General features: G+C 40.6%; 1 protein-coding gene across 1 annotated transcript in view; it reads left to right on the top strand.

Annotated features, from left to right (window-relative positions):
- The first annotated feature begins 7,578 nt into the window (after window positions 1-7,578).
- LOC139473493 (glutathione hydrolase 1 proenzyme-like) overlaps window positions 7,579-19,015 on the top strand; it is a 44,541-nt gene continuing 33,104 nt past the window's right edge. Inside the window, exons 1-2 of the mRNA XM_071256115.1 lie at window positions 7,579-7,734; window positions 17,969-18,110. Coding sequence (XP_071112216.1) covers window positions 7,692-7,734; window positions 17,969-18,110 — 185 coding nt within the window. The 5' untranslated portion in view covers window positions 7,579-7,691. The remainder of the gene's footprint in view (window positions 7,735-17,968; window positions 18,111-19,015) is intronic.

Raw genomic sequence — 19,015 nt, 5'->3', positions numbered from 1 at the left:
CCCTTAATGCCGAGCGCCAGACAGGGTAACAACAAGTACCATCTTTTAACGTCTTTTGGTATGACGCGGCCGGGATCGAACCCCGGACCTTCCGCTCTCCGGGCGGACGCTCTACCACTAGACCACGAAGGCGGCTTTTCGCTCGGAAACGAAACATTGACATCGGGACGAACGAGGAACCATTGTATGTTGAAAGTAAACTGTTCAACGACAAATTGAGTTAAAAACCTAAAACTTCACCTTCACCAACACGTCCGCCCGTGTCTTGTATTCCATGAATAATATAAACAACAGTGTGTTGGAAAATTACATGGGGACAAAAAAAGAGTGGTAAAATCGAAAATGCTCGGAAGGGAGAACTGCACCATTTTGACATCTTCAAAATTGATTTCATTCTCTTATTTCATTATCCACCACTTCTTTAAAGGTCTCACTGGGGACATGGCAAAAACGGGATTCGTCTGTAAATGTGCTGATAAATTATTCATGCAGGAGGACGATGATAATTACACCTTGCGAGCAAGCACTTCCTTCCCGAGCAGACAGCGGGGATGTTTAGCAGGGTTTGGGGAACTCGGTCAATTGTATGGCGCTCAGGGTAGAATTGGGAATTTCAAATATACGCAGCACAGAAAGATGTGATGAGCTGTTGTGATATATTGAAATATTAAAAAACAACATGAAAAACATAATGAATTCGTAGGAATAAATCCGTATCTTAAACAGTCACAGCGCTAATATACTGTGTAGCCAAAGCACAGAAACCAGCCTTGTTGGAAAACAATTAATTTTAGGGAATGATATACAGTAAACTACGGTTATAACGAACTCAAAGGGACTGCTAATTCTAGTTCGTTATAACCGTAGTTCGTTATAAGAATATATACAGCATAACTACAGCAAATAGTCGGGACCAAAAAGTAAGTTCGTTATATCCGTCAGTTCGTTATAAGCGTGTTCGTTATAACCGTAGTTTACTGTATGATTAAAGCTGTCGGGAAGTAAGTGAGTGAGTTGGGTTTAACGACGCTTTGAGTGAGTGAGTGAGTGAGTATGGTTTTACGCCGCTTTTAGCAATATTCCAGCAATATCACGGCGGGGGACACCAGAAGACGCTTTGAACAGTATTCTAGTTGTGTCAGGGCGTGTCAGCCTGATGTAGGAGGAAAGCCCGAAGTGATGCGGGTCTCAGACGTTTACCACTTTGGCGGACCACACAAGCACGGTCATGGTGCTTACAAACCAAGAAAGACTCAGGACGAACCGGGATTCGAACCCATGATCATAGGTTTCCTGTCTGCCCATGGCGAATTGCAGAGCTTTAGAGGACTGGGGCATCAGTGTTGCCCTGGCGGGTAGGCAAGAGATATTGCTATATTGGGGAAGTTAATACAGTTATTAGGGCTCCAAGACCCTATTGTTATTTTTCCATTAATTATTATTATTAGACTCATAGGTATCGGGACTAAGGGCGGATAATTAAAAAATATTCATTTTTAACTGACATAGCTCACCCTATTTCTCTTCAGCTTATCCAGTAACTATCAAACTCGGCACGTTGTAGCAGCGTTAAAAGACAGTAGTTAGAGTTCTTTGACATATATCATAGTCATATATTTTGGCAGACATATTGGATTTATGTTTTTTTCCAAGTTCATTTGGATCTTTTTTAGGGCACAAGTCTTCCAACATCTCCTCGTCTGATGCTATCGGGGGGTGCCAGTGAAAGAAGGGACTCATTCTTTTGCCGGACTACTTACAGCCTGGTTCCCTGGGTATGCTGCGCTGGCGCGTCAGACCATTTAAAGGATTGTGACCCCCGTGACCACTGTGTTGAATTTCTTCGATCCGTTTTAGAGACGGAAACGAGTAATTTGGCTAAAATGGGCCATTTTGTGTACCCAAGAACCAGTGGTCTTATTTTTTTCCAGTTTGGTGCAGTGTATGTAGACTTTGATTTCCGAGAATTTCATAGAGTCATTGGTTTGAAGACTAAGGTGAGGTGAGGTGAAATGGGGTTTTACGTCGCGTCCAAGATGTTTGCACTTATATAGCGACGTGCATGCACGCGTTTGTGTGTGTGTGGCTGCTTGTACTAGTCCGGACTGATGCCGATTCATAGTGCTAGCTCACTGAGATACCGTGCCGCAGTTTAACATGAATACCCCACTCAGACACAGCATGCTGACTCCGAGCCGGCCAATCCTTGTTTAAGCCCCTTGTAGTCCAGTCAAAATATGACAAAAAGGGGGTCAGCCAAAAACAAATTGCAACAGAAACCATTTTACCTGCATATAACTTGGAATTGCTCACTTAACAACATATCAAATGTCGGAGGAGTGGAACAGTGCCTAATTTGCATATATTCAAAATGGCCGCCATTCAAACTAATTGTGCCTGGTTTGGGCTATATCTCGGGACCTAGGATAAGTAGAGACTGAATTCGGGTGTCTACACCCATGTTTTGGGGGTCGAGGAATTTGATTATAACATTATTTACATAACTGACTCATTTCATAGTGCCTCATTTGCATAAATTCAAAATAGCGGACATTTTGAAACCCCTTTTTGACTATATCTCGGGATCTGAGTCTGGTAGAGACCTAATTCCGGTGTCTATACCAAGGATATTTGGCCAAGGAATGTAATTATAACAATATTTTCATTATCGAATCATTTCTTCATGACAAATTTGCATAAATTAAAATGGCGGCCATAGTCGCATTGAAATCAAGCAATTTGTGCCTGAATGTGATGGTCTACAGTCACTATGACATGGAAAGTTACAAGATCATCTTGCTGAGGATGCAAGTGGAAATGTTGATCTCTTGTTGAGCATAGCTTTGCCTCTCCAATCACCTCGTCCTCTCTGGTCAGGGGTGTTGCAGTTGGTGCATACACGTGAGCATCCAGGGAAATCATCCATACAACTTCTGCCGATGATTGACATGGACCCAACTGACATGACCTCTCTGTACTCAACGCTGCTGTTTGTTACTTCACACGCTAGGCAGTTCAATGTAACACCAATTCTAACATTTGATCAACCCTTGTTATTGGAAAGCTCTGATAAAATAAATTCAAGAAAATGTCTCCAACAACAGCGAGATAAAGGACATTGTACCTAGAATGGGTGGCTTTCACACAGAAATTAGCTTTGTGGGTGCCATAGAGCATCTTATGGTAGACTCAGGTCTGAAAGAATTGCTAGAGGGCACATATGCAAGCAACACAATCGAGCAAATATTAAGAGGTAAAGCGATTTCAAGAGCTGTACGTGCACACTTACTTATAGTTGGAGCCTTTCATGCTATGCTAGTATATCATGCATTAAGCATCCCACGTCTGTGTATTACAACAGCCCAGAAAGGTACCGAAAGCACAGATACATCTGCAGCAGAAGCGCCGGGTGAAAGTGATCTGGATTCTGTGCAAGTTACCACTGAGGCATCCAATGTGTCAATGCCAGATGGTATTGTTCATCAGGACAGTGATCAAGGAGATAGCACAGAAGATCAAGAATCCGAAGTAGGTAGTAGTAAGGCACAGAGCGTACTGCAAATGGCGGTAGATGATTCTACAGCGTTTGATGAACAAGAAGGAACTACCTCGGATTCTTCACGTGAATAGACACTATGGTAAGCCAGTCGTGGTATTTGATGGTTATCTCAGCGCTCCAAGCAACAAGGATACAACGCAACAGCGAAGAGCAGGATCACGTGTTGGAGCCTCTGTACAATTCTCAGGGTCTATGGTCTTCAATGGAAAGAAGCAGGGCTTTCTTCGTGGATGTCGCACAGACCATGCTGGGGTAGATGCTGATCTACTAATTGCGCAGACTGCCATTGACACTGCTAAGACAAGAAAGCCAATGGTTGTCGTCGCAGATGACACAGATATCCTTGTTCTGCTCTGCTTCCACTCTGAGCTCCCCGCAACAAATTTGTACCTTAGACCCAAACCTCGCTATGGTGCAAAGAAGCAGCCAAGATGTTGGAACGTAGCTGTTCTCAAAGCACTTTCGCTGTTTTGGAAAGGGAGTTGCACTAAACCTGATTCACACTAACAAGTGCTTTCAGGAGCAAGCTGAGAGATTTGGAAATCGAAACAGCACCATGGCAAATATCATAGCTGCAGGCGAGAAAGCACACTCGTTACCTTGTACAAAGGCAAACCTGATTTTCTGGATTCCAGCAGGTCAGCAGTAGTACAACAAAGCAGAAGCAGAAGTGAAAGCAGAAGTCCTTCTTCCAACCTCAACAGCAGCTGTATGGTATGCGCGTCTACTTGCAAGTACAGCAGTGGATGGGTGACGCGATGAGATGTAAACCTACTGAGTGGGGTTGGTGTGAGAAAGCTGGAGAGTGCATTCCTGTTCTTACAAGCAAAGAAGCAGCCCCTAAACATCTCCTGAATGTAATAAGTGCAAAACAGCTTGTAGCAACAGGCAGTGTACCTGCAGAGCAAATAGGTTGGGTGTACCAACGGATGTGAAGTGTGTAGAGGTGTGTGTAAAAATGTCGGCGCAGTCCTTGAAGAAACTGAAGATGACATTGGTGAATAAAACATGCTGTAAGCTGATATAGTATCTGATATAGTATTGTAAATTGAAAGGAGGTGTACCAAAATGCTAAAGTACTATCATTAAGGTGTTGTCTGACCCTGTAAATGGGGATCACAAATATGATTCTACCAGTGTTAGATACTGAAACATTACAGTCAAAGGTGGTTTCAAAATGGCTGTCAGTTTAAATTTATACAAATTAAACATTATGAAAGGAACCAATGATATAAATACTGTTAAACTTGGAATCTTTGACAAAAAAAACATGTGTACAGACACCAGAATTAGGTCTCTGCCAGTATCAGATCCTAATGTATAGTTTATGGGTTCAAAATGGCCAAGACTCAGGGCTAATAAGGGACTGACCATTGGAATTCCTTGTGTGTGTATCGAGATTAGATATTTATTCAGCTACAGCTACAAAACCAGACGTTTGTATTTAAATGGTCAGACCCTAATTCAAAATTAAATGACAACTGGTAAGATATTGTTAAGCCACAACGGACCACCAATCCTTTTTTTGCGCTTTGACTTAAGTCCGAGGTCACAAGGTTTGGCGTGTATATTTGATTCATTGTTCATCCAACCAGAATTCTCGTACAGATACCTCTTAAGGATACCATAAGAATTAACAGTAAACAGTTTATTGTCTTCCTCATCCCCCGTGCCCGGCTGCAAAGACAGTGAACGGTGTTTAACATATTATTTTGACACTTCTTTTAATGTGTGTGCCAACCTCGATCCCCAGCGACAGTGAAGACAGTGAACGGTGATTGTAACATATTTTATTAACGCTTCTTGTAATGTCCGATCGATGGCCGAAAAATATCTTTCCTAATCACCCTTCATTGTCTTTGCAGTCGATTGAAGATCTGGAACACAGAAAGAAGCGTCAATAAAATATGTAACATATCCACAATATTAAACTGCCTTGAAAGTGCATATAAGTGTAAAAAGAAATGGTAATGCGAAAAGCAAATACTACTGACAAGCCATAACCAGAATGAACATTAATTGTGTAACTTTGATGGATGGAGACATGGCAGATGGTGAATGTGCTCGACCGATTGAAACTTCTTTTGTGTTGAGGTTACATCCCCCCCCCCCCCCCCCCCCTTTATAGAAAACAGTTTTATTTGAATGAAGTTGGGGACAAGTGATACTTGTACAAATATTTCACACATGCCAAGCATTACTACATACCCAGGACCCCAGGAATGGAAGAAACACCTTGAATGCAAAATATCCTCCGGTTGTTTTACAATAGTTCCCTATATAAGTGCCTAGATAAGTGCCATGGGGCTGTGCTCCAATGATCAGGGGTGTCATTAAACAAGAATGAAGTAACAACGAAAACCTGGTGATAGGATCATAGGTTTATTACTAACAACTAATTGTAAAATAGATGACAATATAAAGATCAAATGAGCCCAATCTGCGCTGACAGATCATTGTTTAATTAAACCAGAGCAAATACACAATTCAAGTAGCTTAGCTAAGCAACTGTATTACCGTCATAGAATTAGAGTAGTTGAAACAACACTTTGACAAGATACCGACCAGATGAGTAGACAGCCAATCAAGTCGGCTGCGATCAGTGAACACCTGAGTCAGTTAACTCAACACTCTGATGAGTGCATAACCTCGACTGAGTTAAATAACAAGATAAATACTTATCCCTAAAATAAGCCACTTGGACTATAAGTTAGACAAGTACGCCTGAATCTCAAACTAGTCTAATCGACTAGAGATTCAGCCACTTTGACTGAACAAGGAAATCCTAAAATTTCCCAAATCCAAAAGATACCCAACGTCATCATCATAAACAGGTTTACAACAAATTATGTACAATTATTGAGGAGGCAGAAATGATCACAAATACATGAGAAATATCTGAGTGTATATATAAACTCCCCATATGGTTGAAAATCACAAAACATTTTTATTATATGAATAAGTTAACAAACATATAGGAGATAACAGACATCAAGTCAATACTAGTACATAGAAAGAGGGTCCGTGAAAGTCCGGGGTAGAATAGGTCTTCAGCAACCCACGCTTGTCGTAAGAGGCAAAAAACGAGATCGGGTGGTCAGGCTCGCTGACTTGGTGGATGCATGTCATCGATCCCAATTGCATGTATCGATGCTCATGATGACATTCACTGGATTGTCTGGTCCAGACTCGATTATTTACAGACCGCCGTCATATATAGCTGGAATATTGCCGAGTGCGGCGTTAAACAATAAACAAATAAGCAAACATGGTAAGATTGCTTTATTTAGATCACTACAGAATGCAATAGTCGGGTCACTAATTCTCTAACTTAGAAAGCAATGACACTGATCGTTTGTGATCCTACTTCTTACGCTTCATGTTTGATATGGTTCATGTACAACTATGATGTCAAGTGACTGGTCAGACTCGATTCGTTATGTATGAGTGAGTTTAACGCCGCTTTTAACAGTATTCCAGTTATATCACGGCGTGTCGACGTCAGCTTAATGTGGGAGGAAAGCCCGAAGTGATGCAGGTCTCAGACGTTTACCACTTCGGTGAAACCCACGAGCACGGGTATGGTGCTGACAAACCTAGAAACATAATCGGGGCGAACCGGGATTCGAACCCACAATCATAGGTTTCTGGCGTGCCCAAGGGACGCAACTCTGCACAGCGCATTGCGGCGCCTTAGACGACTGGGCCACCCGTGCCCCCCGTTATGTATCACACCTCGGTACACATGCACATCGAAGTAAAACAATGGCCTTGAATTAATTGTTATGTTTGCAGATTTCTAAAACAAATTGGCCAATATTTTTATGCCTATAAATAGATTTAGTAATTGGTACATGTAGGTGTTACACAATGTCACAACATTCAGCGATCTCGCTCTGGCTTCCACCTGTTGCAGATTAATGTAGGGGAGAGAATCAATTTGTCAAACTGGGTCCCCTGCAGCGACCAACGCATGCTAATGATCGAACCAGTTGGCTTCCAAAGGGAGATAACAAGTTGTTTACTTCCGACTCTGTGACAGATGTTTCACAAACGCGAGTGAATACTGCTTATATTCGGTCGATACTTAAATGCTCAGGTCTTATTGACGTGTGATCACATAAATGCACACATGGAACTTGGACCAACTACAATGGAGGGACCAGTAGGCCATGGTGAGCAAACAATTCATTGACATTTTGAGGATTCTAGCAGGTGTATGACCACTGATAACGTTCGGACTTTCGTACAAAGATCTGAAACAACAGTGTTGATCGACATGGATCAATATGATCAGTTTATACCCATTAAACTCGCGACATGTAATGTTTTTTTTTTAGAATACGAGTTATCGATCAAATGGTGAAATATAGGAAAAATAGGTCTGGCAGTGTTGCAGTTGGTTGTTGTGTTAATCGGTAATAGACAAGACCTAAGTAGAACGTGAACATGGTTAAATAAAATTCTGTAAAACAACCATTGATTAGTGAGTGAGTGTGGTTTTACATAGCTGAGAGCCGAGATGGGGTCCAACATGTCTTAAATGTAGGACCCCATCGTGCCCCCCCGCTAGGTCTTACACCACTTTTAGCTATATTCTAGCAATATCACATCAGGGGTAGAGCTGAGTATCGCCTTGTATTTTGGGATACGCTGCATATCACAATACAGACTGACGCTACTACTTGTATAGCAATGCACATCAAATAGTATGAAATGACGAAATCATGAAACACTTTTACAAAGAAAACCACAAGGACAAAAAAGTTAAAATGTAGTGAAAAATGTAGTGAAAAATGTAGTGATGCTATGTAACAGTTAGTTGGCGCATCCACGGGTACACGTCCTTATGCATGTTATGTTCTGCTATTTATAGAGGTGGCACAATGCTACTTCTGCAATTACCAGCTGATTACGAGAAGAAACTCTATTTGTTGCTGTTCTATCGCTAGCGTATCTCACAATCTGACAATTCAAGTATTGTGTGTACCTATAAGTATCAATGATAGGTATTGGTGAATCATTATAGCCCTAGTCAGGGGACATCATGTATGGGCTTCGCACAGTGTATCCATGTGGTGAACTGAACCTTCAACCCAGGTCTTCCACGTGACAAGGAACACTTTAACCACTCTTCCACACACACACCCCAGACCCCGCCCCCCTTGAGCTGAGAAGGGGATGAAAGTGGAATGGGGGTGAATTTTTATGTTATATAATATATGTTCTGGTGTCTGTGTTGGGTTAGCTGCATTGGACTAGAGTTACAACTTGATGTGGCTGCAGCCCTCGGCTGCTTTTGGGTTTACTAAATACTGTTTGCACAATCTACAACCAGCAAGTTTCCTCATCCCTGCCTCATCAGCTGATAGTAGAACAATGAGCATGACGACCGTGACGACAAGGCTGTCCTTGCCTTTGTATGGTTTAAAATGATTATACACTGAAATTGAATATCCACATCATGTAAACAATTTATTGAAACACTGAAAACAGATATCAACATGGAAAAATTATCTAAAAATAGAAGCTCTATAATCATGATAATGTGTGCAGCAACATCTTCAGTGACATTCATCAATTCCACATTTCAACAAACACATATTTTTCATTAACATGATTAAGTTTTGTAACTAAAATTTGCACGTAGTTTCAAAAACATTTATTTTAAGCTGTTGTGTGTGGGTAAGCTCCCAAAGCCCCTGTTATTAAGAGTGAGGCAGATGAAAATGGCATGTGAAACACTATCAAAATTGTACAAAGGAAGAAGCTTGTTCACAATCCTTACCATTACGACAGAAGGGGTCTGGTGAATTGCATTCCTACCATCAACATCAGACAGTAAAAGATATTGAATGATGTCATCTATGAAACAAAATCAGCAGATCATACTAGTGATGCATGCTGTAGGTAATATCTTCCGATATCCAAAGTTCAGGGCCCTAAGTATTAGGCAGCCATTGTCTCGTGAAAGAAAGCGGCACTAATCAGACAGTCAGATGTATTAAAGCATGGAGTTGGCACATACAGGTGACGAAGAGTGCCTCTTTAACAAAATGTTTAAAGACCCCAGCCATTTGCCATCTGTTTCAAACCTGTAAATGAAATACAATTTTTGAAAAAAATAGTGAAAAATTAGAATACTTACTATTTAATTCATTTCTCCAACTGGGTCATTTGTTTTTTAATAAGCTGTTCTAAATTCCTACACATTATCTGCTTTACTGCAGTTATTCTTGGAAGGGTGCCAGAAAAGGCTTGTCCAAACAACTCTTACATCTTATGATACCCAACCTTGTAAATAGTAATGAAAATATGACGTGAAATATATATTGGCAAATTGTTGTGCAGCTGAAACATTCCTCAATTACATGATGTCACATACATAGTTGCCAAGCAGAAACATTCCGACAATCACATGATGACATACCGTCGGTTACCAAGCGTGTTCACAATGGCTGACAGTAAAGCCTCGAGACAATGCAACTAAGGAATATCATTGTGTGATTAGCATTTGACTATGTGCTTAAATGAAGACCAACTTAGATTCCAGTCATCTAAGACGCCGCAGTTTGCTATGCAGAGTTACGTCCCTTGGACACGCCAGAAACCTATGATTGTGGGTTCAAATCCAATCCAATCAAATTCTCGGTTTGTCAGCACCATAACCGTTCCCGTGGGTTTCACCAAAGTGGTAGACGTCTGAGACCTGCATCACTTTGGCTTTCCTCCCACATTAACCTGGTATGCAACGATATAACTGGAATACTGTTAAAAGCGATGTTATACCCAAATCACTGAGTCAAATTATGGACAAAAATCAACAAACAATCAGCCAGACCATCAGCAGTGATGAGATGTGTACCTTTCACAAGTTGTCTGTCCAAGACAGAAGCTGCCAGTCTCCTGCAGGTGGGTAAAGTAACCACTGGTTTGCCTGAATAGATCAGGCAACAGTTTCGGTCACACGTCTAGTTGTTATTTTCAACAAATGCTTCAATGAGGCATGTTAAAGATTTGTGGTAAAAAACATTGATCGCTGGTTGAAGTAGTAATAAAAGACAGAGAAATCTGTCAAAATTGGACCTCAGTTATTATCCTGAATTTACTGTGGTAATTTGCACTTCTCATCAACTATAACTGTTTAAAATGAAGAATTATTTTGAAAACTAAATTGGAATCATGTTTCTTTAAAACTGATCTTAATATCGCTAATTCAGTGTAAATAGACAATGCTCCACGACAGACATTGCCGAACGGTTTTTTTTAACAGTTTAAGACACTTTTTCTTAAATTTAATGCTTATAATATATTATGTGTATTTGGATTGGATATGGTTTATGAGTATTATCAAATATTTGTGAGAATACCTTTTTTTGAGTGATTTGTAAACCACGTGATTACAGGGTACTCATTATTTTCATTAAAAAATATTGTTATATCGGGCTAGGAAGGGACATCGCTCACTAAAAAACATATCAATATTTCATCCCCACACAAATCCAGTTTAGTGTCGTGAGCATAGTTGCAAAACAACTAATGCAGGGTATTGGTATATTTTGCTTTGAGAATATGTTGTAGACTAGTTTTGGTCAAATATGATTTGGTACCAAGAACACGAAATAGTGTCTAATAAATAATGATATCACCATGATAATGTTTTATTCAACATGTAGATGATACGTTTAATATGTATAGACTCCAGGGTGAGTCAAGTTACACATACTTGCATACTAGGTTAACATGGTTACTAGGGCTGCAACTATACAGGAAGGTCACGATACGATACGCATCTCGATATTCTGGTCACGATACGATACGTATCTCGATGAGCAATGATAAAAAAAACAAGACTTAAAGCATGTCAAGATTGAACCTTTCATGATTTTGGAACAGTCAAAATTAATTTATAATAACAAGACTACTGAAGTTGTTCAACTTTCCTTCAAAACAATTTTAAGTTCAAACACCAGAAAATAATTAATGTACTCCACCAGTGATACAACATCAAAGAATTTTGATGCAATGTTCGAAGAAATTGTATCTGAAATTATTGTTTTATCAGGAATAATTTATTCCAATATCGTGTTATCTTAGTTGCAGCTGGTGATTGCTTTTGCAGGATATTTTTACGAATGGAGCAATTTGACCAGTCACCCTCGGGACTTTCAGTGCTACATGTATTTCGATTGCGATAACGTTATGTTGACATATTTTACCCAAATTGCCACAAATATGACTTTTAACGACTCAAAGTATGGCATTTTTAATATATGTATCCATTCTCTAGCAACTAAAGTTCGTTTCAATGCGTCAAAAGCAGTAATCTGACCGTGGTTGCTGTATCTCTTCACTCACGATTTCACATAACTTAATGAAAGCAATATTAAATGAAATTTTGAATAAAATTAATAAAATATATTACAAACACAAGTCCAGATATAGAATGAACACGTTGTAATAACAAGAAAGTATAATAATGGTATTGAATTGCGTACTTCAGTTCGGATTTGCTGACTGGTATTTTCAGTGTTATGTGCTTGCGGTGATCAGCTGATAATGTTTTATGAGTTGGGGAAAAACATCTGTCGGTGTAAAACCTGAGCTGATTAAAAATGTAATTACGTTTTTGGGAGCCATGAGTTAGCGCGCTATAACCAAGTTAGCGGTTTATTGAAAGGCACAATACCGAGGAAACGCTGTACTTGAGATTTGCGTTCCGTATCGTGGCGTATCGATAAATGGGCCCACTTTTATTGTATATCGTATCGTGGGTCAAGTATCGCGATGCATCGGAATATCGGTGTATCGTTTCACCCTTAATGGTTACATTGCCAGGGTTTGAAAATAACCATGGAAGTCAACATGGTCCATGGGGTCCTGTCATAACTCTTACCTTAAAACAAGAAACAAGAGATACTTTCTCTTCCATGATGACAACCGTATTCGACGTAATAAGCGCCCATGGCGATGTTTGCTAATACACTGGCTAGTTAACAATCCCAATTAGCACCCCTTCCGATTGATCAATGTACACAAGACTTATTTATTCGTGTATAATACACACTCGTGTGTTATATGCACCCTTAATTATGGGCAATTAAATTCTTGAAAAATATGTCGGCCATGTATAAACATTTCAGGCTGTCAGCATAAACCACGAAATTTACGATCTTTCAACTATTTTTTTTTTCACCAAAATAATATTCTTATAAGAGCCCCCTATTTCTAATTTTGAGAGCGCCCTGGGCACTTATCATGTCAAATACAGTAATCAAAATAGTGAAAACCCAACTCACTCACTATGTATATGTCACATCAAGTTGTAACTCGAGTACAATGCAGCAAACCCAACACAGACACCAGAACATATATAACCTAGCCGAGAGCCACGATGGGGTCCTACATCTAAGACATGTTGGACCCTATCTCGGCTCTGAGCTATGTAAAACCACACTCACTCACTCACTCACTCATTCAGCCTATGTTAATCCTCTTTCAGCTCTCGGAAAATTATGAGACATGCCGTTTCCTAATAATCAAGGTTATTTTACAGAATTTTATTTAACCATGTTCACGTTCTACTCACGTATTGTGCCATTGACAAACATTTTTTAGTATTTGCATTAATTTTGAAATGTCCTGTTGTTTGAAGAGGAAGAGTTCCTCGCCATTCCTCTTGGACACAACTGCCTGCTGTTGTTTCTGACTATCTGGTGCAAGCAATTATGTTTCATTATTAGGATGATGAGGTAACAATCATACATGAATGTCAAACAGTTGTAGCCGTCTAGGTGAGTGATACCATGAATCTGCCAGGCGTTTAGTTTAAGACACGGATCCGGGGCAGGGCTCAGATTCAAGGATCTGTGGCAGATTTCCCCTTTATTGCAGATCGTACTACAAACTGATCCTGCTGATGAGTAATGAAGATGTGATCATATGACCTAAGTGGTGCAAACAGTATATACCCAACTCCACGTAGTGATCATATGACCTAAGTGGTGCAAACAGTATATACCCAACTCCATGTAGTAATCATATGACCTAAGTGTTGCAAACAGTATATACCCAACTCCACGTAGTAATCATATGACCTAAGTGGTGCAAACAGTATATACCCAACTCCACGTAGTAATCATGTGACCTAAGTGGTGCAAACAGTATATACCCAACTCCATGTAGTAATCATATGACCTAACTGCTGCAAACAGTATATACCCAACTCCTCAGAGTGATCATATGACCTAACTGCTGCAAACAGTATATACCCAACTCCACACAGTGATCATATGACCTAAGTGGTGCAAACAGTATATGACCAACTCCAGTCACAGTGATCATATGACCTAAGTGGTGCAAACAGTATGTACCCAACTCCAGTCACAGTGATCATATGACCTAACTGCTGCAAACAGTATATACCCAACTCCACACAGTGATCATATGACCTAAGTGGTGCAAACAGTATGTACCCAACTCCACGTAGTGATCATATGACCTAAGTGGTGCAAACAGTATATGACCAACTCCAGTCACAGTGATCATATGACCTTACTGCTGCAAACAGTATGTACCCAATTCCACACAGTGATCATATGACCTAAGTGGTGCAAACAGTATATACCCAACTCCATGTAGTAATCATATGACCTAACTGCTGCAAACAGTATATACCCAACTCCTCAGAGTGATCATATGACCTAAGTGCTGCAAACAGTATATACCCAACTCCACACAGTGATCATATGACCTAAGTGCTGCAAACAGTATGTACCCAACTCCACACAGTGATCATATGACCTTACTGCTGCAAACAGTATATACCCAACTCCACACAGTGATCATATGACCTAAGTGGTGCAAACAGTATACGACAAACTCCACACAGTGACCATATGACCTTACTGCTGCAAATAGTATGTACCCAACTCCACACAGTGATCATATGACCTAAGTGGTGCAAACAGTATATGACCAACTCCAGTCACAGTGATCATATGACCTAAGCGGTGCAAACAGTATGTACCCAACTCCAGTCACAGTGATCATATGACCTTACTGCTGCAAACAGTATGTACCCAATTCCACACAGTGATCATATGACCTAAGTGGTGCAAACAGTATATACCCAACTCCATGTAGTAATCATATGACCTAACTGCTGCAAACAGTATATACCCAACTCCTCAGAGTGATCATATGACCTAAGTGCTGCAAACAGTATATACCCAACTCCACACAGTGATCATATGACCTAAGTGCTGCAAACAGTATGTACCCAACTCCACACAGTGATCATATGACCTTACTGCTGCAAACAGTATATACCCAACTCCACACAGTGATCATATGACCTAAGTGGTGCAAACAGTATACGACAAACTCCACACAGTGACCATATGACCTTACTGCTGCAAATAGTATGTACCCAACTCCACACAGTGATCATATGACCTAAGTGGTGCAAACAGTATATGACCAACTCCAGTCACAGTGATCATATGACCTAAGTGGTGCAAACAGTATGTACCCAACTCCAGTCACAGTGATCATATGACCTTACTGCTGCAAACAGTATGTACCCAACTCCGGTCACAGTGACCATATGACCTAAGTGCTGCAAACAGTATGTACCCAACTCCACACAGTGATCATATGACCTTACTGCTGCAAACAGTATGTACCCAATTCCACACAGTGATCATATGACCTAAGTGCTGCAAACAGTATATGACCAACTCCAGTCACAGTGATCATTTGACCTAAGTGGTGCAAACAGTATGTACCCATCTCCACACAGTGATCATATGACCTTACTGCTGCAAACAGTATATACCCAACTCCACACAGTGATCATATGACCTAAGTGGTGCAAACAGTATGTACCCAACTCCACACAGTGATCATATGACCTAAGTGCTGCAAACAGTATATGACCAACTCCAGTCACAGTGATCATATGACCTAAGTGCTGCAAACAGTATATACCCAACTCCACACAGTGATCATATGACCTAAGTGCTGCAAACAGTATGTACCCAACTCCACACAGTGATCATATGACCTTACTGCTGCAAACAGTATGTACCCAATTCCACACAGTGATCATATGACCTAAGTGCTGCAAACAGTATATGACCAACTCCAGTCACAGTGATCATTTGACCTAAGTGGTGCAAACAGTATGTACCCATCTCCACACAGTGATCATATGACCTTACTGCTGCAAACAGTATATACCCAACTCCACACAGTGATCATATGACCTAAGTGGTGCAAACAGTATGTACCCAACTCCACACAGTGATCATATGACCTAAGTGCTGCAAACAGTATATGACCAACTCCAGTCACAGTGATCATATGACCTAAGTGCTGCAAACAGTATATACCCAACTCCACACAGTGATCATATGACCTAAGTGCTGCAAACAGTATGTACCCAACTCCACACAGTGATCATATGACCTAAGTGCTGCAAACAGTATGTACCCAACTCCACACAGTGATCATATGACCTTACTGCTGCAAACAGTATATACCCAACTCCAGTCACAGTGATCATATGACCTAAGTTCTGCAAACAGTATATACCCAACTCCACACAGTGATCATATGACCTAAGTGCTGCAAACAGTATATGACCAACTCCAGTCACAGTGATCATATGACCTAAGTGCTGCAAACAGTATATACCCAACTCCACACAGTGATCATATGACCTAAGTTCTGCAAACAGTATGTACCCAACTCCACACAGTGATCATATGACCTAAGTTCTGCAAACAGTATGTACCCAACTCCACACAGTGATCATATGACCTAAGTGCTGCAAACAGTATATGACCAACTCCAGTCACAGTGATCATATGACCTAAGTGCTGCAAACAGTATATACCCAACTCCACACAGTGATCATATGACCTAAGTGCTGCAAACAGTATGTACCCAACTCCACACAGTGATCATATGACCTAAGTTCTGCAAACAGTATGTACCCAACTCCACGTAGTAATCATATGACCTAACTGCTGCAAACAGTATATACCCAACTCCAGTCACAGTGATCATATGACCTAAGTGGTGCAAACAGTATATAACCAACTCCACACAGTGATCATATGACCTAAGTGCTGCAAACAGTATATAACCAACTCCAGTCACAGTGATCATATGACCTTACTGCTGCAAACAGTATGTACCCAACTCCACGTAGTAATCAGATGACCTAAATGCTGCAAACAGTATATACCCAACTCCAGTCACAGTGATCATATGACCTAAGTTCTGCAAACAGTATATAACCAACTCCAGTCACAGTGATCATATGACCTAAGTGCTGCAAACAGTATATGACCAACTCCAGTCACAGTGATCATATGACCTAGGTGGTGCAAACAGTATGTACCCATCTCCACACAGTGATCATATGACCTTACTGCTGCAAACAGTATATACCCAACTCCACACAGTGATCATATGACCTAAGTGCTGCAAACAGTATGTACCCAACTCCACACAGTGACCATATGACCTAAGTGCTGCAAACAGTATATAACCAACTCCAGTCACAGTGATCATATGACCTAAGTGCTGCAAACAGTATGTGCCCAACTCCACACAGTGACCATATGACCTAAGTGCTGCAAACAGTATATAACCAACTCCAGTCACAGTGATCATATGACCTAAGTACTGCAAACAGTATATTATTACTATATACCCAACTCCACACAGTGATCATATGACCTAAGTGGGCGCAAACCGTATATACACACTCCACACAATCATCATATAACGTAATGTATTATTTTATTTATTTCGAAGTTTTTAACGATATTCCAGACATATGACAGCAATCTGTAAATAAGGAAGTCTGGACCAGACAACTGGGCAATTGTTGAGCATGTCATGGAATCCACTACGTCACCAAGCCTGACCACCCGATCCATTTAGCATAGTCGCCTCTTACCATGCTTACAACTGTAACAGGTGGCTGGGGACCTGTCGTCTCACCTGCACGTATATAAACTAGCAAACACAGTCAGAAGTCATGCTGTTGTACTGTACTTTCTTGTGTATAATGCACACACCAAATTCTTGGTTACAAGTTTGGGGGAAAATGGCCATTACATATAATGTGCAGTCAAAAACTACAGATATGCAGTGAATACTTTTGGCAGGACTAACTAACTATTGTTGACATGCTCTGTGTGGTGCTTTCAATAATGCCTTTGTTTTGGGTGAAACAAATTCAATATTGTCCATTGTCTGTATTTTATCAAGATTATGCACACTCCCCTACACAGCTGTATTATTTTTTAAAAAGGTGTGCATTAAACACAAAATGTTGTGTTTTACTGTTATATATACACAGATAATGATTACGCTTTTATCAATGTACAGGGGATAAGATTGGCCTCATCAACGATGAACCACCGAAGCGCACAACGAAGAAGGAGTCCACAGACAGTGACAGTACGCGGGCGGAGTCCTCCCCACTACACAGGGGTGTTGCAGGAGATCCCAACGAGGGCAAGAAGAGCACGTAAGTACTCAGTAGGGTTCCCTGTCTGTTAGGGCTGGGACAAGTCTAAATTTAGTACCCGGGTACCCAACCCCCTATTACCCGTCCCCACCCGGATACCTGTTGTAGGTATGAAGAGGTAGGTACAAACTGTCCAATTGGGAAAAGTTTGACCGTAGCCCTGACAAAATATATTTAGATACACGTATAAAACGATCTGGTGCATACACAGAAGTTGACTGAAGTTTTGGTTTTTTTCAAACATATAAAAGTCAGAAGGAATGGGCATAGTAGTCAGAAAGAACTGTGAACATTAGTGACTTGTAGTTTAAACAGACAGTTCTAGATCATTTTTGTCTTGAAACAATATATCACGTGACTAACCACGGGTCCGGGTAGTCCTATGGGTACCCGGATCCTACTCAGTACCCACCTGACCCAAGTACCCGAGCTACCCCACTGTCTGTATGCTCCTTGCTTCACTTCACTGTCGGGAGTACCATCGAAAACAGTATCGGGTGCTATATCAGATGTGTTTTATTGGTAGATAATCAGTGTTGAAATAGAGAGTGTGTGGATGTCATGTGTTTTGTAGGTTGCTATGGTGTTTAGCATGTTTAGCTTCCAATCAGTGGGCGTGTTGCAAAATGTTTTAATTTGATTATATAAGATAGCTATTCGATAAATCGCAAATATCAATGAAGTACAAAACATGATTATTTCACGATAAAACGTTGTTCTATCATGAAGTCATTTCTGGAGATAGAAACTGCTCTCGCAGCTTGATGATGTTGTAAATTGGACAACATTATTTTTGAGAGAGGAGTGTCGAGTGAGTTGTTCCCCGTAGAGGTAGCTGGACAACGTAGTTGAAGTCAATGGTGGAACGATCCCATTCAAAAGTGGGAGAGATATGACAATCAGTA

The sequence above is a fragment of the Haliotis cracherodii genome, unplaced genomic scaffold (assembly GCF_022045235.1).
Source record: "Haliotis cracherodii isolate W230 unplaced genomic scaffold, xgHalCrac1.p SCAF_1, whole genome shotgun sequence".
In the NCBI taxonomy this organism is placed as follows: Eukaryota; Metazoa; Mollusca; class Gastropoda; order Lepetellida; family Haliotidae; genus Haliotis; species Haliotis cracherodii.
The sequence above is the reverse complement of the archived record's forward strand: the minus strand, read 5'-3'. Positions and strand labels throughout refer to the sequence as shown.